This window comes from Phoxinus phoxinus (genome assembly GCF_949152265.1).
Source record: "Phoxinus phoxinus genome assembly, chromosome: 1".
In the NCBI taxonomy this organism is placed as follows: domain Eukaryota; kingdom Metazoa; phylum Chordata; class Actinopteri; order Cypriniformes; family Leuciscidae; genus Phoxinus; species Phoxinus phoxinus.
Genome location: NC_136876.1, coordinates 13,424,064 through 13,446,811, shown reverse-complemented (window position 1 = coordinate 13,446,811; position 22,748 = coordinate 13,424,064). Strand labels below are relative to the sequence as shown.

Here is a 22,748-nt window from a genome sequence, read left to right as displayed (position 1 = left end):
AGACGTTCCTCTCGTTGGTTGCCGAGGAGCGGAAGTAGCACAGCTCTTAGCCGCACACGGCTACCACCAGACATACAACTTAACGATCAGTCCCACCCACTTTGAAGCGGTACTAACTGCAGTGGAAAAGCAACCGAGCTAAAGCAAACCGAACCGTGCCGTACCGAGTTGAGTCGTACCACGCAGTGGAAAAGCAAAGCGAACCGAACCGCTCCGCGCCGTGTTGAACCGTACCGAACCGAACCGAGCTGTACCATGCAGTGGAAAAGCGCCAAAAGTCACAGGGCACGAAGTGTACTTTCTCTATGGAAAGTGCTGACCGTCTTTACCCTCCAACCGAGTCTTCTGAGCGTCTGCGCCGTGGAAAGGGGGAACCCAGAGTCAGCGGGGGGGCTGTTCACGGGCCAACCGTTGGCTCAGCGTCGGCCCGACACACACACGGGCCGGTCCGTCTGGCCGTGTACCTGCTTGCATGTGCAGGTGACAGAGATCTGGGTCGTACCAAAGTGACAGGCGCTCAAAACAGCGTGGCAACCGCAACCTCATTACCGCATCGACTCGCACAGCCCTGGCGTTGTTACCGAGCAGAAAACACACTCACACACATGTACAGACAGTGGTCATCACTCATCCGCGCTGCAGTCAACACTAATGATGTCATCAACAGGCGCCCGGCCAGACTCACACAAACTATAGAGTAGACGTACCTGTATAAAGAGCCTTATTTAGCTTTACAGAGAGAGAGAGAGAGCGGCTTCTGTTTTTCCGAAGCTATGCCTCCCACTGAGAAACACATATGTAAATAAACACATTTATTATTATATATAAATATATATATTACACGTCTGCATAATATATTTAGATATATATGCATGCATTAGAAAAGAAAGAGCGCGTCAGGCTTGTGTAAACACATTCGACAAACAAGGCGGTGTGGTGCTAATCATTTTCTTAGAAAAACAAGCGCGGAGAAATTACGGCGTGTGTTTGTCTAAGCGAGCGCTACTGGGGAATTTCTCTATGAAAATAAATAACGCTAATTGTATAAACGAAGGCTGACATAGTGGATTCTGGACTGAGTTTACAAATATAAGGCCGTAGATTAAACTCTGCGTTTAATCCGTGGTGGCTTATTTTAAACAGAGTCGGTGACAGACAGGTTAGTTAGGGAGGTTCCTTATTAGGCAGCATCACGGAAATGATTGAATTTAATGACACTTGACTAACGCACAGTATAGACTAAAGAGTAGCATGGAGTTGATGTATGCATGTCGATAAAGAACAGACTAGTCAGTCATGTTTAAAGTGACTTTTCTTTTAAATTCATCCCTGTATTTCGACTGTTGGATTCCAAATGTTTTTAGATTATTTTTCTACACTTTAAAAAAATATATTTTCAGGATTTGTTATCACAACTTTTTATCTTTTGTCAAGTCAACTTTGATAACTAATGTGTGAAGGTAACGTACTGTTTTGAGTTTCTGTTTAATAAACCATTCTTCTTCATTGTGTTAACTCAAATTTTTAATTAGTTTTTTAATCATTTTTCCTGTTGCATATCACAAGTTTTTTAGTTTTTCATTAAGCATATGGTTAGGTTTTTTAACCATCATTTTTAATCTTTTGGTAATAATAATAATGTGTCAAGCTAAATTACTCTGATTTGCATCTCAACATCCATTAATGTGCACTGTCCATTTAAAATATATGTAGGTTTGCACCTGTGTTATTTTAGTATTATTGATATTCTGTTAAATTGTTAAATTACATTTTTTGTAATTTAAAATGTAGCACTCAAACCCTAGCACTCTCTCTATTGAGTCCTTATTCTGTTCATTAAGGCTGGAGTGCATTGATCAAGTTTCAATTTATTTTTAGTCTTTTTTTACACATTTATTTGAGAATTAAAGGAAGTCCTGCTGATTTTTTTTATGGTTACTGTGCAATTTCTGGTGCTCTAGTACACATAAATGACTAATAAAAAAAAAAGAGGTGGAACAGAACAGTGTGTTTTTATCGAATGTTTTTTACTCAAAGAAACGGTGAATAATGAGCATGTACTTTCTACGGCAAACATGAACAGGCAAATATACAAACACATACTCCATGAAATGCATCTCAGTTCAGTAAGTTTATTTTATTTTTGCAAAATGCGGTTGCAATGTGTGAAAGTGGATGGTTGGGATATCTGTTGCTTCAAAATGATCATGGCGCGTGCAATGGCAAGGGCATGGTGTTCGATTCCCAGGGAATGCATGAGAAAATCTGTAAAATCTACAGCTTTAATGCAATGCAAGTCGCTTTAGAAAAAATCTTCTGCCAAATGCATAAATGTAAATGTAAGGCTATGTCTACATTAATCGGTTACATTTGAAAATGCATCTTTTTCTGTGCAATTTTAGCTTTTTGAAGACAGTCTTCTAAGGGGATACATATGAAAATACCCTTATCTGCGTTGTAGTGTGGACTGTGAAAACAAAGATTTTTTAAAATGATAATGCATGTTTTTGGGCATGTGACGCATGATAGATATCCATATGGTTATCCCGATATGTGCCTGCTATTCACTTGCACACTGTTGCTTAAGATGAATACAAAGAAACTAGATGGCGCAGGCTAATAGATAATCTTTAACTCAATCTGCTTGCAATCACATCATTCTCTATAGGGCACAGCTGATTGGTTCCTGCTGTATCAATAGCCAATGAGGTCGCCAAACCCTCCACCTTCCCCAGCTCCACCTGTCTAGATCTGCCACAGGTAATTCATGTATGCTGTATGTAACCCTGGACCACAAAACCAGTCATAAGTATTACATTTTTTTAAATTGAGATTTATATATCATCTGAAAGCTTTTCATTGATGGATGGTTTGTTAGGACAATATTTGGCCGAGATACAACTATTTGAAAATCGGGAATCTGAGGGTGCAAAAAAATCTAAACATTGAGAAAATCGCCTTTAAACTTGTCCATTTATGTTCGCGATTGTGCAGCATTCACATTCAGGCGAAGCACTGCTGGGCGGAGTGATTAGCACAACACTAAGCAAACTCTCGTCTCCTCACCACTGGGCTTCTCTGGCGCTGCGAGCAAATCACTCCGCAGAAGTAGCAGTGCTTCGCCTTCTGAGAATATAGTTCCCAGTATGTATACGGTTAGAAGATGGCTGTGTCTCATGGGACCTTGTTATTTGTACACACAGTGACTATACAAATCACAACATGTAATTAGGAAAATGTTGGCATTATTTAGTCACTTATTGGGAGCAGTATGCTAGCTGGAGCCATTTACCTCCAGTCTTTGTGCTAAGCTAGGCTAGCGGTGGGTGCGTCAGACAGAGTTACGGCACGCACGGAGATGAGAAGGGTATGTATGGACTTATCTAACTCTGGGGGATACGGTGAAGAAGATAAAGTCCCAAAATGTCGGCGTGTTGTACGAGGTTTCAGTGTGGACAAGCAGCGTTTGGAAACCGGAGAGCATTTCCTCAGCTAGCAAAAATATGTTCTAAGAATGTTCCCATTATAAAAAAACGACATTTCGGACGATATTTCATACGATATTGTCTTCGAAAAGTTTTAAAAACATTTCCTTGGTTATGCAAATGTGGAGGACATATTCTGTTTTATCATTTGGGAACATAATGGTATTATTACTTTTAACAAACAAATGTTCTCTAAACATTCTGAAACAAGTAGTACAAACGTCCAACTAATATGTTTCAGACAAAAACATTCCATGAATGATGTATAAATAACGTTTTAAGAGCAGTACTAGATCACTTTGAACAAACGTTCTATTAACGTTACTGGTCAACAGATCAGTTGATTGATCATAACTTTGAGGGAACATTGCCAGAACGTTTGCTGTTAGATGGGTCGCAACGGAAAGGCCGTTTTCAAGTGTTTCCTGATGTAGACGTATAGCCTAAATGTGATGCACCTTACAAAACCTGCTTGTTTTGTTATGGGACGCTGTTCCTGTAGAGTTGAAATGAAGTTGTTCCCCCCGTGCGTCCTCTGAGCCCCTGCGGTCCTCGTCTCCATCTATCTCAGTACGCGCACCTCTCGCTTCATTAAACACGCACAGGGCATCGACACATGCGCCCACCATCCATCAAACCGCGTTCTGTTTATTTTCAGAGCTAAGAAAGACCTATTTAACGGCGAGCAGGTTGCATCAGTGTGTGTGTGTGTGTGTGTGTGTGATTCACCTGTCAGAATGTCCCGTCAGGAGATTTCTGCTCTCGGCTCACCTGAACTGAAAGGCACATTGATGGCGCTGCGGACAGAAATAACTGCTGATGTCATGTGTTATGGGACGGAGAAACTGTGAGAGTGAGAAACATACGGACATTATTCAAACCTTGACAGCACGAGCACTGCTCAGATATTGGTCTGATACCGGCATTAGTCTCTTGACTATCGGTGTGAAGTCTGCATTGCAGCCAGGAATCGCACTCTTGGACAGGAGAGACCGTTTGACTGGCATGTGAAGTTAACAATCATGGTGTATTTTTGATGTGAAAGCTTGCAGTGATAACAGTGATGTGTGTTGATTGATTCATTATTCATGTGTTATTGAAACAATTGTTCATACAGCTATTTTTACAAACTGTATGTATGTTGTTGGATTCAACTGCAGTTTGTGTAAGAAATACACTGATCTAAATGTTGCTCTCTGTCTCTCAAATTAAGCATTTAAGTGATTAATTTGAGTGAGTCAGTTCTTTTAGAAAGTTCAATTGAAAAAAGCATTTAAAGCTACAGTAATTTTTTAAGTTGATTCTTAGCAAAAACCACTTTGTTCTTTCAAAATGATGTGCTCATTAATGTATAATTACTCCCACAAACTAATCAAGTATTCTCGTAAGCGTAGAATCTGCCATTTATAATGCATACGGGTGAGCCGCTCGAATGGCGGGAGCCATGTTGTGCGTCCATCTTGAAAATACATTAGCCAAAGAGGGACAAACCTGGAAATTCGCGCTTCGCCTTTCGCGCTTTTACTCTCAGTGGCGCCATGACGAATGCGAGCGGGAGATTACTCGCGACTGCCGGCAGATTTGAAATAATACGGCCACCGTAGGAGTTAAAACGCCCGCGAAATGGGAGAGGCTAGAAAGTAATATTCAGTTGGTAGTCATATACAATTTCACCGCTAGATGGGAGTAATTCCTACACAATGTAGCTTTAATACTTATACTCTGCAAGGACGCATTAAACTGATCAATAAATGACCGTAAAGGCATTTACGTATGTTACAAAAGATTTCTATTTGAAAAAAAATGACGTTCTTTTGAACTTTCCATTCATCAAAGAATCCTAAATAACTGTTTTCAACACTGATAATAATCAGAAATATTTCTTGAGCATCAACTCATCATATTAGAATGATTTCTGAAGGATCGTGTGACACTGAAGACTGGAGTAATGATGCTGAAAATTCAGCTTTGATCACAGGAATAAAATACAGTTGAACATGTATCCAAATAGAAAACATTTATTTTAAATTGTAATAATATTTCACAATATTTCTGTTTTTACTGTATTTTTCATCAAATAAATGCAGCCTTTGTGAGCAGAAGAGACTTATTTGGTGTCAAATGTTGTTTTTGCAGATCCTTTTATCTTTTAAAGATGAAATGGGAAATGGCATGAAGAAACTTTTTGGTAGAACTATATCAGCGATTAGTTCTTTCTCAGAAACGCTCATTGTAGCTGGCGCCTTGAAAACTCAATTTTATTTTACTGATTTTTGATATTGAATGAAGACACCCATTGACAGTGTTTGAGATTTTCATCGGTGTGTGACTTTGTGTGCATTATGGAGACAAGATGATATTAATACTAGAACAGCAGAAACAGTATTTTGGCTCATATTACTGCACTGTCTGTGCACATGAGAAAGCAGCACACGGTAGATGTTTCTCCTTCTAATAATGGCCTGTGAAACAGCCTTTAAACACTGTAATGCCTCCACAGCATGTACAGATTTAAAGTGCGATTTGGTTAATTAGCTTGTTTTGACACAGTGTGTGTTTAAATGAGAGTTTATAGGGATCGGTGTGTGAGAACGCTGCTGTCTGAGAGCCTCATGGGAACACGAGAAGACGGGCCTCTTAAATGCCTTGGATAGTTTTATTTTATAGCAAAACCCCAAACATTCCCCGGTGGTTTAAGGTGCCGATCGGATAGTTGTTTTCACTGGCCGTATTCAAGTCTCTCTTTCAATGTAAGTCTATGGGATTTTTGTGACAGTTACATAGAAAAAAAGGTTCAGAGTTCTTCACTCAATTTTAAAGAACCCTTCATGCCAAAAAGGTTCAATATGTCTTCAATTATTGCATAATTCTTTCATGTTAAAGGAACACACCGACTTTTTGGGACTTTATCTTCTCCACTGTATCCCCCAGAGTTAGATAAGTCCATACATACCCTTCTCATCTCTGTGCGTGCCGTAACTCTGTCTGACGCACCCACCGCTAGCCTAGCTTAGCACAAAGACTGGAGGTAAATGGCTCCAGCTAGCATACTGCTCCCAATAAGTGACAAAATAACGCCAACATTTTCATATTTACATGTTGTGATTTGTATAGTCACTGCATGTACAAATAACAAGGTCACATGAGACACAGCCATCTTCTAACCGTATACATACTGGGAACTATATTCTCAGAAGGCGAAGCACTGCTACTTCTGCGGAGTGATTTGCTCGCAGCGCCAGAGAAGCCCAGTGGTGAGGAGCAGAGAGTTCTATGAGTGTTGGCTGTGTCTCATGTGACCTTGTTATTTGTACATGCATGTACATTGTATTTAGTCACTTATTGGGAGCAGTATGCTAGCTGGAGCCATTTACCTCTAGTCTTTGTGCTAAGCTAGGCTAGCGGTGGGTGCGTCAGACAGAGTTACGGCACGCACTTATCTAACTCTGGGGGATACGGTGAATAAGCTAAAGTCCCCAAAAGTCGGCGTGTTCCTTTAAAGGGGTTATTTCAATTTCTTGTGATAAAGTATGTTCATGAGCTGTTTAATTCATAAAATGTGATTGAAATGAAAAATTAATTAAATAAAACTAAACCCATTAAATGATCCCATGATGGGAACCTCTAAAAGGTTCTAAATATGATGCGAACTCTTTAGGATTCCATATAGAACCTTTAGTTCTAAGTGAAAATTGTCAGATTGTTTAGTAAAGTAACCGCACATCTTTCCTAAAACAAACCACATGATTTGAGGAATAATTCTCTCCAACCTAACCTGGAATATAATGTAAAAGTTAAAAATTCCAACAACAAAAAAGACCAAATTGCTCTCCTTAATTCCAGTGTGTGTGTTCGGTAATGTGGCCTCAATTAGACATGACTGTGGAAAGTGTAATTGAGGAGATAAATGATGTGAACAAGCCACAGGAATCAGTGTAGACCTCTAATGAGGGGTGCACGCTAAATTAAAATAATCTTTATTATTATTATTTGGGTTTAGTGGTGACATGAATGATTACTCATGATTCATGTGTCTTTTTGAGGAGAGCTGTGCTGTTATTTTGTTGTTTTAAATAATCAGATTCAGCATTTTCACCTGCTGGACCATAAAACAGGTGAACAAAAATCCCACAGACGCACATTTAAAGAGGAACCCGACCGAGTCACTTCTACAAACTAGAAGATCTTTGACAACCTAAGAACGCTATAGCATCATGGCGGCAAGTTTTGCATGTGTGTGTTTGTGTCTTTAACAGACTCAGCGGATTGTGGGAACAGAAGTGACAGTGAAGCCACAGACAGATGTGATCTTTCAGCTGTGAATAATACAGAATCATAACTACAGGTATTTCTTACTTTCTTGCACTTAAAAAATAAATGCTCTTCATTGCCATTGATAGTTCCATAAAGACTTTTTGACATGAATGGAATCTTTCCATTTCACAAAAGTTTCTTCATAGAGGAAAAATGTTCTTTAGATTATTAAAAATGTGTTCACACTAAGATATATATATATTTTTTTTTTCACATACTGAATCACATACATTTTTTATGGGTACGGCAGCAGTTCCTTGATTATTACACAGGAATGAGAGGATAGTTCCTACTCATATTGGCCTAGAAAATCACAACTTTTCATTTTCCGTCACTCTTAGTACACGATGTAACTACAGAAGAGTCAAGTTTTAAATAGAAAAAATATCGCAACTGGTCATTTTTCCGAGAGAGATGCTAACGGTCTAATCAGATTCAATGATCTATGCTAAGCTATGCTATAAGTGCTACCGCCAGACCCGGAGATCGGCTGAATGGATTAGAAAACGATAAAACTCAACCGCTTAACTCTAGGAGAGTTGGAAAATGAGCCTATTTCTAAAAAAAGTAAAGTGTTCCTTTAAGAGCTTATACACTGATCCAATATACTTTTACACAACATGCGTTATCTGTGTCAACTAATTAGGTTCCAAAACTGAATGTTTATCTGAATACTCGCCAAGACGGGCATTTTGGCATAATTTTGTGTGTATTTGGCCCTAATTTTGGTACTTGCGACTCACAAGCTGTTTTAGATAAGGCTTTATGTGTGAGGCGAGTGAGTGAGAGGAGGCGAGTGTGTCCCTACGGCTACGCCACTTTTCTATGAACCTTTCTGTTTTCATTTAAGACATTTAATGCATTTTTTGAAGCATTTAGTGTTTTAAAGGTGCAGTGTGTACTTTTTAGCGGAATCTAGTGGTGAGATTTGCGAATTGCAAACAGAAAGTCACTTTCGGCCTATCTCTCCCTTTTCAAACTCGAAGGAGAAGCTACGGTGGCCGACGTAACCAGCAGCACACTTTTCCCCACATAGCAAACTCTGTAGCGCTGTTTGTTCGCTGTCGGCTACCTGAAAACTTAGTTATGGATCTTATATTGCATTTCTGTCAATAGATCCACAGGAATAATACACATTGCACCTTTAAGCCATTTTTCAAGATTAAGATTACTTTGGTACTCGTACACCATCCTTGTATTTCTGTATAAATAATGTGTGTTCTGGTAGCCGTGTGTATAAGGTTTCTGCCATTGAAGGAGTCTGGTGTGTTTCATGACATGAGGAAACCCATGATGACCCTCTTGCCATAAGCAACAGAGGAAAAGACAAAACCATTAGTCGAAATCGTTCAAATGAAAACATCTCGGTGCCGGCGTGAGCTCTGATATCTCTGACTGTGACGGGTAAATGCGTCACCGTTTATGTGTTTTGACACTGATAAAACTCCAGGAGAGAATCAAGGGAATCGTATGTGACAGACGGTGAGGTTAACCAAAGCCAAATGCTGATCTTTTGCCACTTCGCAAAATGGTTTTAGGTTTTTAAGTGAGTAACTCGTGTGTTGAAGTGAGCTGGTCATGAAAAGGATTTTGAATTTCAACCTTAACTCAACATGAAGTGGCATTTGCCTTTAGTACCTATTTTACTTCTGCTATGTATTTATGCACTCATCTGTTTTGAGTTACGGCTGCACTTCTCCAAGCATGTTATTATGTGTGTGTTTTATGTTGTGACAATGCCCGGTCAGGCTAAAAATACACCTGTGACTTGCGTCCCAGACTTCTCTCGGCCTCTTCGTGCAGAAGTAACTGGGTTGAAGTGTGAATTAGCTCATTCAGACAGAAACAGAGATGCATTTATCTCTCCGCCTGCTTTATGGCCAGTGGAATGGCAGGTCACTTCTTCCATTAAACGATTCTCGAAGAACGAGCGCTTGACAGTATGTCGGGGTTTCCACGGCGCTGGCTTAGTGGGAGATGTTCGTTTTGGATTCATTTGGACAAGAGTGTTTTATGGCTTTATTCCCCACGGCCTGAGCGCACACTTGCATGTTTGTGCTTCTCGGAGTCGCAAATAGATAGATAGTATGTAGAGATTTAGTTGCTGTTTTTATTCAAAGAGACTTTCAGAACATTTGTCTCAGATTCAGTCCTGATAGATAGATAGATAGATAGATAGATAGATAGATAGATAGACTGATGGATATATAGATATAACATTGGATGGGTGGATGGATAGATAGACAGACAGACAGACAGACAGACAGACGGACAGACAGACAGACAGACAGACGGACAGACATACATGCATAAAGACAGACAGACAGACGGACAGACATACATGCATAAAGACAGACAGGCATACATACATGCATAAAGACAGACAGACAGACAGACAGACAGACATGCATACAGACAGACAGACAGACAGACAGACATACATGCATAAAAGACAGACAGACAGGCATACATACATACATGCATACAGACAGACAGACAGATTGAAGTTTCTCCCCGAAGAGCGTGTGGCGTAAAGAGGCCGACAGGGGGCGCAGCGGCTTCAGTCACGCCTCTCTAGCCACCCCCCCCACCCCCGCACACACACACCCCATCTCTCTCTCTCTCTCTCTCTCTCTCTGAGAGGAGGTGTCGGGGAATCTCCTGCAAACATACAAAAAAAAAAAACAGCCGATGTATTACATCACAGGGCCGCGCGTGTATATATCAGAGGCGCGCGCGTGAGAGAGGCATTCCCAGAGGTTTGGCTCGCGACGAGAAGGACACGCAGATGCGTCGCGCGCGGGACTTTCAAGCGTGATGCTGCGCACGATTCGGATGCATTTAACAGCCTTGGAGAAAACCAGCAGCTCGTGGAGACCCGAGTTTTGATGCACATGTGAAATGAACTTGCCATGGATGGATAGACCCGGTGTCTGAGCGCTCGAAACTCTCACGCACTTCGGATTTTGCATTGGATAAAGTTGCAAAGATTGTGTGTTAAAACGCATCAAGTGGAGATTTCCACACGTTATCGCATCGTCATGGATCTCCAGCAGTGTTTGGTGTCCGTGTACCTGCTGCTGATGTCTTTCGCTCAGTGTCAGCACTATTACCTCCTCAGACCCATCCCGAGTGACACTTTACCCCTGCTGGAGCTGAAGGAGGACCCCGACCCCATCTACGACCCGCGGGAGAGGGATCTCAATGAGACCGAGCTGAGAAGCGCGCTTGGGGACTTTGACAGCCGCTTCCTCTCCGTCATCCCTCCTCAGGACCGCTACACGGGCAACGAGGACCTGGACGAGCTGGACCTCCAGCAGAACCTCGCCGGACTGATGCCCAAAGACATCAAGAACCTAGACTTTGACGTGCAGTGGGGTAAAAAGCGCAAAGCCAGTAAGAAGCTGAAGCGCAGGCTGCAGATGTGGCTGTGGTCCTACTCCTTCTGCCCGGTGCTTTACGCGTGGAACGACCTCGGCTCGCGCTTCTGGCCGCGCTTCGTCCGCGCGGGGAGTTGCTACAGTAAGCGCTCGTGTTCGGTTCCGGAGGGCATGGTGTGCAAACCGGCCAAATCCACGCACATCACGCTCCTGCGGTGGAGATGCGTTCAGAGGCGAGGCGCGCTCAAGTGCGCGTGGATACCGGTGCAGTATCCCATCATAACTGAGTGCAAATGCTCGTGCGCCAACTGAGCGAGAATTAATGGACATCATTCATAAAGACTCCGATACGATGCTTATTTCTGGAGAGAGAGAAAAAAAGAGTTTGATCTGATATATGTTTCTGGACTCTAATCTGAAACATATGTATGGACATAAACTGAGCTGATACATATCGCTGGACTTAAATTATGGGAAACTGTTCTGATAATTATTACTGTACAAAATGTAATCTGATATGTATTTCTGGATTTCAGTTTTAAAAACTCTGCTGAAAAAAGAAAAACATTATAGAAAATCGATTCTGATTTATATATTTCTGGACTTAAGTTATGAAAATGTTTTTATTTTGTATCCTGGTAACACTTTATATTAATTTTAAGTCAATATATATATATATATATATATATATATATATATATATATATATATATATATATATATATATATTGGCTATGTATAGGCATATATATATATATATATATATATATAGTCACATATAAATATATGGGATATAACATTTGAGCAATTGTTTGAATGTACTAGCTGACAATTTATGCATTATGTAATATAATATGTCTGTTAATGCCGTTAATGTAAGTTATTATAAAGTGTTCCCTTTTATTTTTTTATGCACTATCATGTGTATGAATGTATTGTATGTATATGTGGTGCCATCATGTAATGATCTAGCTACTTGTAAAAAGCCAGTATTATGTGTATTATCCAGAGTCTACTGTATTTGTGGAAAATATTGGTTACCGTTGTATTTATATTGCAGAGAGAACGGCCGTGGAGCCGTTTGAGATGTTTTATAAGGTTTCCACGTCGATGTGACGACCTCAAAATGTATTATGGATTTTTAACGTCTCGCGGCGGCTTTTCACCGACAACGATTTATCCTGTAAATTAAGATTTAAGAACTGTTATTTATTCTTTATATTCAGATAATAAAATATCAGTGAAATCCCAGAACACAACGGCACATCTGAGCTTTTGTTTCAAAAGTCTTTGTTTCTTTTCATGACGAAACTTCAAAGAGATTCTCCTAATTTACCATGACATTTTCTCACCTGGCTTAAGGGCCCCGTAACCAGGCAACCGCGGTGATGCTCTCAGGGGCCCATGTTGAGGTTTGCTAGCGGTCTATATGAACTTTTATTACATTTTATAAAGAGATCGCTACAATCCATATATAGGTCTCAATTTAAGATTTCTGCATTTAAATCGCATATAAAAGTTTCATCCATTTTGATCACCCAGTTTTAAATGAAATTCAATCTCATGGATTTCAGCACTCTAAAAAAATGCTGGGTTGTTTTAACCCAATTTTGGGTCAAATATGGACAAACCCAAACGTTGGATCAAAAATGCAATTAAAAAATTTAACCCAAAGGCTGGGTTTGTCCATATTTGACCCAAAATCGGGTTAAAACAACCCAGCATTTTTTAGTGTAGCAGCCTACTAATAAACTAAAAGTGTTTTAAACACACAATAACCAGGTTTATGTATATTTGTCATCAATAAATCAATCCAGTGTGTTTCAATCTCACACATTTTAACATCACATCATTACATTTAAACACTTCACTGAAAAAAAAAAATGCTTTTCTTCCTTAGTATTTTTGTCTTGTTTCCAGTCCAAATATGTAAACATTCTTAAATCAAGAAGCATTTACTATAAGTAAAATTACATAAGAAATGATATCTTGTTTTCTGATAATTAATTGAGTTTTTGCTTAAAACAGGCAAAATGATCTGCTAATGGGGCAAGACAAAAAATCTTAATTCAAATGGAAAACAAGGTTATTTTTTTTACCCCATTGGCAGATCATTTACCTTGTTTTAAGCAAAAACACGCTTTTTTTAAATCAGAAAACAAGATAGAATTTATTATGTCATCTTACTAGTAAATGCTTCTTGATTTAATAATTTTTTGACACTTTTTTTTGCAGTGTTGGTCTGTCAAGGATGTTTGCTAATGACTTGCTAATGAAAGTTAGTCGACGGACCTTCTAAAGTAGATTTTACGCATCAATTAATTCAAATAATTCTTAACATTCACGGCGTTATTTCCTCTGGTTAAAACCTCTCTGGATCAGTTTTCTGGGTGGTTTAAGGGTGACCGCAAACATGTAATGTACCTAACGGAGCTGACGTCGAAACTTTCCCCCATCACGGGTGTTAACAGAGTCGACGCTTCGCCCTAATGAGCGCGTTAGTCCTCAGTCTGTAAAAACCTCTGCTTATCTGATGAGTGCAGTTCCAGTGAAAATAGCTCTTTATCTCGATCTCAAGTGCCTTGCATTCAAGCTTTTATTGTGGGGTGGAGATGCGTGATGATTCTCATTGAAAACCTGTTAACATCTACTGTAACATCCCGAACGGATGATGGGCAGATAAAGCGTAACAGCTGGAGAGCATCTCTCTCATGTGGCCCGGCCCGACTGCCACCCGCCCATTTGTGGCCCCGCAGGAGGGCCGCCCTCCCTCCGAGAGCATGGAGCCAGTCTAACAGAGGAATAAACCCTGCCAAACAGCCCTCATAAAGAGCTTCAAATACAGCTCTGTTTACCCCTGCAGAACAGCGCTTTATCCAAACACACCACTGATTAGGAGCGCTTGGGCAAACTAATCACGCAGGGCTTCCTTTAAATGGATGTGTGCCGGCCAGAGGCTGTCGAGGGCCTCGGGTTTGGAGATGGCAGACGGAAATAAAGGTTCTTTATTGGCATCGAGGGTTCCATGAAGAACCTTTAACATCATTGGAGTCTTTCCATTCCACAAAAGATTCTTTATTGGGGGGAAACGGTTCTTTAGATTATTTAAAATGTTCTTCACATTGAGAAAAAAAGTGAACTTCTGTGTGTTAAAAATGTGTCTGATTGTGACTCTTAAAAATCAAGGTTCATATTGGCATCGATGGCAACCTTTAACATCCATGGAATCTTTCCACTGCACAAGAAGTTCTTTATAGTGGAAGAAGGTTCTTTAGATTTTTAAAAGGTTCTTCACACCAAAAAAAAAAAAGTCCTTTTAAGAACTTATTTTTTAAGTGAACTTCTCAGTGTAAGATTGTCTCAGATTGTCACTCTTAAAAATCAAGGTTCTTTATTGGGCATTGATGGTTCCATGAAGAATCTTTAACGTCAATGGAATCTTTCCATTCCACAAAAGGTTCTTTATTGTGGAAAAAGGTTCTTTAGATTATTAAAATGTTCTTTACAAAAATGGTTATTTTAAGGACTGTTCTATGAAAGGTTCTTCTTCAAAAACATTTTGAAACCTTCCAATGTAAATTATCCACTGCGTTTTTTTTAGAATGGTCTTTTTTATTTGGTTGAAAATTGTCTAGTTTTTACTTACAAAGAACACATTTTTGGATGGATAGTGTTCTTGAGCCGCTATGGTTCTTTAGGGATTTATTACGTGCCTGATGTTTTATTTTAGGTTCGTTAGATCTGTGTTTTGCTTTCTAGGTTCTTGCGAGTAGAAATAATTGCCAGTTACAACATTCTTTGTGGAACTTTAAAAATAACTTTTAACTGAACGCTTTACTTATAAGAACGGTTAGAACCTTAATTTAAATTATAAATGGAAAATCATAATATTAACTATTTAGGTTATTTGAAATGAATCACAATTTGATACAGAACAGAAGAACCAATGCCTTATGTCCTGTTTGAAAAGTGTGAAAAATTTGCCTTTTAGAATTTTCGATTGAAAAATTAACGTCTTTTCGCATGTTCTTCATAAATATTTTATTTGGTTGAAAATTGTCCAGTTGTCACTCTTAAAAAAAAAAAAAAAATAATAATCTTATAAAAAACCTTTTTTTCTTTTTTTGGATGTATGAGGTTCGCTGTAAAATAAAAATTGGCTGCCTTAAATTTAAGTACAATCAACTTGTGTGTTTAAGTCATTTCAACTTAAATTACATCAAACTGACTTGAAATGAGTTGAATCTTGTATATAAAAAAAAAGTTGAAATTTGCTTACCTTATAATGATGAGTTAAAGCAATGTAAAAAACATGTTACAACTTATTGATCATATAATTTTGTACAGTACGTGCTTGATGTTTCATTCTATGTTCTTCAGATCAGAGTTTTGCTTTAGGTTCTTGCAATTCTAAATAATTGGCGGTTAAAACATGGAACTTTAAAAAATAACTTTTAATTGGAAGCTTTACTTTTAGGAGTGTTTTCAATTGACATTTACATTTATCTAGTGAACTTTTCAAATTATTTGCTGTAAAACAACAAATTCATTCATTATTTAATTAAGAGGACAGTCAGTCACATTTGCTAGCAGTGAAAAGTTTGGACGCATCTACCCATTCTATTTTCATAACTATTTTCCACATATTTTCTTAAATATTTAATAATATTAAAGTGATGAAAACTCTGAAATAATACAAATGGAAGTCTCTCAGAGATTCCAGCTCTGCTTGAGTGCCCAATTTACACAGTAATTTGTCTACAAATCTTAAGATCAAGCATTTAAGCAGATCGGATCAAAAGATCACACTAAATTCAGTGTGTGTGCAAACATTTGATGGGTAGTGCGTGTTCGAAAAATACTGTAAATCTGATTCCACATCCACCAGTATTCTGCTCGAAAGCGTGATTTGTGTGTGTTGTTGAAATGTGCTCTGACTTGACGGCGAGCGAGCCGCTGTTATCAGAGTGAAATACTGCGTTTGTACTGTGTCTGAGATGACACTGTGCAGCGTGCCGGCAGGGGTCGTGCGATCAGGCCCCGTGGCGACCTCTCTGTCGAGGGGCGGGGGACTTCGGCTCCTGCACGGTGGCCCCCAGGTACCAGCAGGGCCCTCTGTTTAACCGAGAGGCAGGCGTTCGTAAACCCTGCGGGAGATGGACTGTGATTTATACGCCAGTTCTCTCATATATCCCTGTCCTCTTGTGTTCTCTTGTCTTAGTCTGCTGTAGATGCAGACACTTAAACATAGGATGTGTTTGGAGACACACTGTTTGTGAAAGAAAGTAGTGTGCAGTGTTGTGCACAGTGTGGAATAATAGTTTTTGTACTTACTGCATTTCTGAATTTACTACAATTACTGCACAATATTTATTTAGTACGGATGCATTAAACTGTTCAAAAGTGACAGTAAAGACATTAAAAACAAAATGCATCACAATGCAATGCAATATGAAGCAGCACAACTGTTTTCAACATTGAGAATAATCAGAAATGTTTATTGAGCATCAAATCATCATATTTTAATGATTTCTGAAGGGTCATGTGACACTAAAGACTGGAGTAATGTTGTTGAAAATTCAGCTTTGATCACAGGACTGAATTACTTTTTACTATATAATCAAATACACACAAGATATTTTAAATCGTAATAATATTTCACAATATTACAGTATTTTTGACTAAATAATTGCAGCCTTGGTGAGCAAAAGAGACTTCTTTCACAAACATTAAAAATCGTTGTGGGGTCCAGTTCATCTTAATTAACACATATTTAATACATGTTTTGCCATTTTAATTAAGGTGTGTGCAAACCCGCAGAACTAGTTTGAGAATGTCTAAATCGTATTTGTATCTCCTGGACAACGCTATAATAATTTGAGACATTTGCTGGACTCTCCTGCTTCTCAGGTGTTTCTAAAGTCTCAATGATCTCACGTTCTTATGAATCTTAAAATGAAATTGGCTACACTTTATTTCGATGGTTCACTTCAGACATTCTACTTACTAAAAGTAACTTTGCGGTTACATGTCAACTATCTCTGTTATTACTCTGTATAAGAGTGTAATAAAAGACGGTTAGGGTTTTGGGTTAGTTGAATGAGTTGACGTACTTTCAAAGTTACTTATAGTCAGAAGAATGTCTGTTGAGGAGTGTCACTATATATATACACATATTAAGCAGACAGTCTACTAATACTCTAATTAGAGTTAGTTGCCATGTAATTACAAAGTTACTTAGTAGAATGTCTAAACTGGACCATCAAAATAAAGTGTTACCATGCAATTTAATAGGAACACCTGAGCAATGAAAGAGCAGACGGGCATGACAGAAGCTGCTCATGTGTTGATGTGTATGTCTACTCTGATATCTCTCCAGCAGAACTGTCTCGTTTCTTAATAAGGACACGGCGCTGTCTTCTGCAGACGGTCGCGGTCTGTTCCATCTCTTCTCTTAAGTGCGCGGCTTGACCAGTGTCAAGAGTCTCCGTATCTCTGCGGCTTTAGGAGACGCTCCAAACATGTTTCTCCTGCGGTCACAGACCCACTTTGAGTGATAACGGCACTTTGTCTTTCTAATGCTGTGGAATGAAAGGGCCGTTCTGTCATAAAATCCTCTCCACAAACCCAAAGCTCTGTCCCGTGTCAGTGACAGCGCGATTGAACGCAGACCGCTGACATGAAGACGTCCGTTTAAAGACGTTCCTAAGACATGTCAGTCGACAGTCTGCATTCGAATTGCAGCGCTGTCATTTCACGTTAATTTACGGACACTCGTCTGAATTCCCAGAAGAAAATGAGGGAGGTTTCTCTTTTATAGCTCTGTAGACTTAAAGGGTTAGTTCATCCAAAAATAAAAACTGTTATTAATTATTCACCCTCATGTCGTTCCAAATCAAGCTCAACTTCGGAACACAACTGAAGATTTTTTGTGCTGAAATCTGAGAGGTTTCTGTCTCTCCATTGACAGCAAAGTAACTACCACTTTGATGCTTCAAAAAGTTCATAAAGAGATCATAAAACTGATCCATATGAATTGAGTGGTTCAGTCCATATGATAAACAGATTGAATTTAAAATTGTATTCACATTTAAACATTGATCAGCAAACATGAACTGAACCTCAACCGAACCGGCTTGACGCGTGAGAATGAACCTCATTGGTTCTTGCTGAAGCTCAAACGTGATTCGTAACACGAGAATTAACCTCATTGGCTCTTGCTGAAGCTCAAACGTGATGCGTAACACTAGAATGAACCTCATTGGTTCTTGCTGAAGCTCAAACGTGATGCGTTACACTAGAATTAACCTCATTGGTTCTTGCTGAAGCTCAAACGTGACGCGCAACATGAGAATGAATCTCATTGGTTCTTGCTGAAGCTCAAACGTGATTCGTAACACGAGAATGAACCTCATTGGTTCTTGCTGAAGCTCAAACATGATTCGTAACACGAGAATGAATCTCATTGGTTCTTGCAGAAGCTCAAACGTGATGCGTAACACTAGAATGAACCTCATTGGTTCTTGCTGAAGCTCAAACGTGATGCGTAACACTAGAATGAACCTCATTGGTTCTTGCTGAAGCTCAAACGTGATGCGTTACACTAGAATTAACCTCATTGGTTCTTGCAGAAGCTCAAACGTGACGCGCAACATGAGAATGAATCTCATTGGTTCTCGCTGAAGCTCAACACATGTCCTGCGTAACACATGAAAATGAGACGTATTGGTTCTTGCACGTCAAGCCAACATGCTTGAGCTTCTGTTTACCAAAACTGATGTGTGAGCTGATTAATGTTTATATGTGAATACAATTCTAAATTCAATCTGGTCATGATATAAAGCGATCGAGTCTCTTCAGAAATGTGGACTAAACCGCTCAATTCATAGAGTAGTTTTATGATCTCTTAATTAACTTTTTGAAGCGTCGAAATGGTAGTTGTTTAGCTCTCAGATTTCATCAAAAAGACAAAAGTCTTATGGGTTTGGAACAACATGATGGTCAGTAATTAATGACAGCATTTTCATTTTTGGATGAATCTCTAACACTATAATGGACTCGATGAACTTAATTTACATCACCATTGGTAATGGCTTGATCCAAATAGGCCTTTGATCTCATTTCTGTTCTCAGACCATAAATATAATAACAAAAAAAAAACACTGATAACTGTGAATCAAACCAGTGCATTTCCTTATTCTTGGCAGAATAGCAGGGTTGTTTTTTAGGATAGAAGTCTCATTAGTGCTGTATGTTCTTTGAAGTTTCAAGGACAGTAGACGATAATGAGAAAAAATGCACATTAACTGAGCCGGTGGACACTCCTCTGAGCTGTGATAACAAATGATAAAGCTCGTGTTTTGAACATGTTGCAATGCACTTTCATGCCATATATCAAATGAAATATATCACACAGGAGCTGTGCTGGTCTCTATCAGTCTGATGTCTTCTTTCACACTCAACAGTGTTTGGTCTGTCATGTATTTCAGAGCTGTTCCTGTTACAAGCTTTAAGTGTGTTAGTGTTCGAAGAGATGTTGATGCCTTCTGCTTATATCTTGCATTGCAAGTTTAAGACAGATGGTTGGTTCTCAACCACATAGCAACGCCCTGGCAACCACCCACAACATCTTAACATAATATTGCTGTTAAAAACGCAATACGCTTGTGAATGAGACAAAAAAAAAAAGTGTTTACATTGAAAAACAATTGAAAATAGCGCAATGGAATGGAAAAACGTGTTCTGTGTGAACGTCCCCCTACAGCCTCTCTGCTTCTGGTCCAGCCCGATCTCATGAAAGTGTGTATCTATACCACGAACCTTATTTCTCGTGCCATTTATACGGCAAAAATAGTTTTTGCGTGCATGAGATACACATTTTATGCCGTATAATAAGCACGCACTAGGGTTTTCAGTGTGTAGCATATGCACGCAAAAAAAACATTTTTGCTGTATAAATGGCACGAGAAATAACATCCGTAGTATAGATACGCACTTTCATGAGATCGTGTTGTCTGGTCTGATGTGTGTATTGAGACGCATTCCTGGATTATTCATATGATGAAAGTGATGGTTGTGCACAAAAAAAAAAAAAACGCAAGTTTACATAGAATAATAATCCCAAAAAATAATGTAAAAACATGTTGTGTACGGCCCCTAATGCTGCTGCTTACCATTTAAAATATATTTTTTGTGGTAAGCGACTTTCTTAGCAACATGAAACCTCTGAATGGTGAGCATTTGGCATCGTGCTGCTTTCTAAGACGGTTTTGACTGAATTCTTATGTGCGCTACTTGTTTTAGCTTACGTAAGACTGTATTGGAATCAGTTGGGTTGAGTCTCCCGTGTTGCTGAGTAGCTCTGTGTTGAGCTACTGTCAAGCTTTCCAAATCAGCCACTTATGAGATCGCACGATGGTTATGCAGTCAGTAGACAGCAAGGTCGCTTTCACACCGATGCACGCCGTCTCTGATCCTCTCATAAGCCCTGTGACTGATCGATTAATACAAACGCTGTGTCCGATCTCATCCACACCCACAGACATATAGAACATACGTGTAGAGTTCAAAGACCCGGTTGATGTGCACGATAACTTCCCGCTGTGCACATGAAAGCGGCTCGGTCGTGTTGATTTATACGCACCGGGCAAGAACATTAGTCTACGATAATGAGAAATCAGACGCGAGCCAAGTCTCTCTTTAGACCCGCCGGTATTGATGCATTTCCATGTAGTAATGCAGCAGTATCATAGAGAGACGGGGGCCTGTGAACTCACTGGCTTTTATTTCTCTTCATATTCCTCAGCAGAACGCATGCTGTAAATACGCGTATTAAATTTAAATGCAGTATTTTTTGGAAGCCGTTCGCCGTTGATGAGGTAATGCCACAGACCAATGCACAATCACAACTGTAGTTAATCTTTCCAGTTAAACTGAGAGGCTTGTTTTGAAGCCTACCACTGAAGTGGCATTTTGTTTAGAAGATGCTGCAGGACCCAGGTTTTAATATTGTACATTTGATTATTTTGTATCATATTACTTGTATTTTGCATTGTTTTTGAGGTCAAGTCTAATTAAATGTATTTTTACACTGTAAAAAGTTACATGATCAATAAGTTATCACAACATATGCTTTTACATTGCTTTAACTCATTTAACTAAGTTTTACATTTTTTTTAAGTTTTTTTTATAAGATTCCGCTCAGTTTCTGCTTTTTAAGTCAGTTTCATGTAATTTAAGTTGAAATAACATGAAATGACTTAAACATCTAAGTTGATTGTACTTAAAATTTTTTTTTTTTTTACAGTGAGTGCACATTTTTTCCAAAGTAGCTTACAGAAAATCAGGATGTTGATGTTTATATCTTTGTGCATTATTTAGCAGAAGAGCTATAGTTACATAGGCCTATATAGTTTACATATTGCAACGATATAATCACAGAGCCAACCAAGATTTGATATTATGGTATCGCTTTACATGAGTGAACTGTAGGTATGCGGATTAAGTTGGATGTATTATATATCCAACTTTATATATAGAGCTGTGTGATATAGTATTGCTTTATGTGCGTATAGGCTACAATATGTATGCAGGTAAAGCTTGATGTAATATATCGAACTTTATATAAAGAGATATGCCATAATCAAAGAGCCAAGATTTGCAATATAGTATCGCTTTATCAAGTCAAGTCACCTTTATTTATATAGCGCTTTTTACAATACAGCTCAAATCAGCTTCACAGTGATAACAGAAAAATAATGCAAGAAAGTTTGTTTCTAGAAGAAAAGAGCATCATAGTTCAGTGATGGTTCATTTTTGCTGTGAAAAAGTTATTAATTTAGTTCATTTATATGTATAGCCGCTCTGGAGAAAGCTTTGATGTCGTCGTCCAGCTCAGTTCAGTTCTCATATAATGGTGTCAAGGCAGGCAGATTAATAAAATTGTTGAATATTAAACTAAGCAAGCCAAAAGCGACAAAGTATTATGTGGATAAAGTTGGGTGTACTACATAACCAACTTCATTTATAAAGCTGTGCGATAAAGTTTCCATTCACTCAGTTGAGGTTGGCTTTACGTACTGCATGTGTGCAGACAAAGTTGCATACTTTAGAGCGCTGCGATAATGTAGTTTACTATATTATATTATTTCAGGATCCTTAGAGACCCATTTTTTGCTGGGGGTTGTAATCATCCACCAGTTGAGAAGCACTGCTTTACATTCATGCACTGCATTTACAGATGGGTTTGGAGATTTGCGCCTGGGTTTCCAAGTTGATGGACTCTTAAAACTACTCTTTTAGGAATTGAGTAAGCGTTGTGCCTGTAGAAGCGAGAGCCATTAGGCCTCTGCTTCCCCTCCAGAAGTCTCTTATCTCCATACGATTTGTTCCTTGTTTCAGATTCCCGTTTCTGCCTGCAGGCGTCACCTATAGTGAAGACCGAATGTCTGGAGCGGGCCACGGGAGACATATGATTCTCATTGTGAGGATGAAAGGCGTCTATACGTCTGTTTTTCCCTGTCTTTTGTACGTCTGGGGAGCGGCGGATTGGGTGGGCGGATCCGCTTGT

General features: G+C 39.1%; 1 protein-coding gene and 1 long non-coding RNA gene across 2 annotated transcripts in view; both read left to right on the top strand.

Moving 5' to 3' along the window:
* Positions 1-2,715: 2,715 nt before the first annotated feature.
* Positions 2,716-22,748, top strand: part of LOC306999235 — a 35,919-nt gene continuing 15,886 nt past the window's right edge. The window contains exons 1-2 of the long non-coding RNA XR_013797784.1: positions 2,716-2,760; positions 7,742-7,830. This is a non-coding gene — a long non-coding RNA (uncharacterized lncRNA). The remainder of the gene's footprint in view (positions 2,761-7,741; positions 7,831-22,748) is intronic.
* On the top strand, positions 10,725-11,491 carry nog1 (noggin 1; the record flags this gene model as incomplete). The annotated part of the gene is made up of 1 exon (XM_079617965.1): positions 10,725-11,491. Exon 1 carries the CDS (start codon positions 10,841-10,843, stop codon positions 11,489-11,491), a length of 651 nt encoding a protein of 216 aa, XP_079474091.1. The 5' UTR covers positions 10,725-10,840.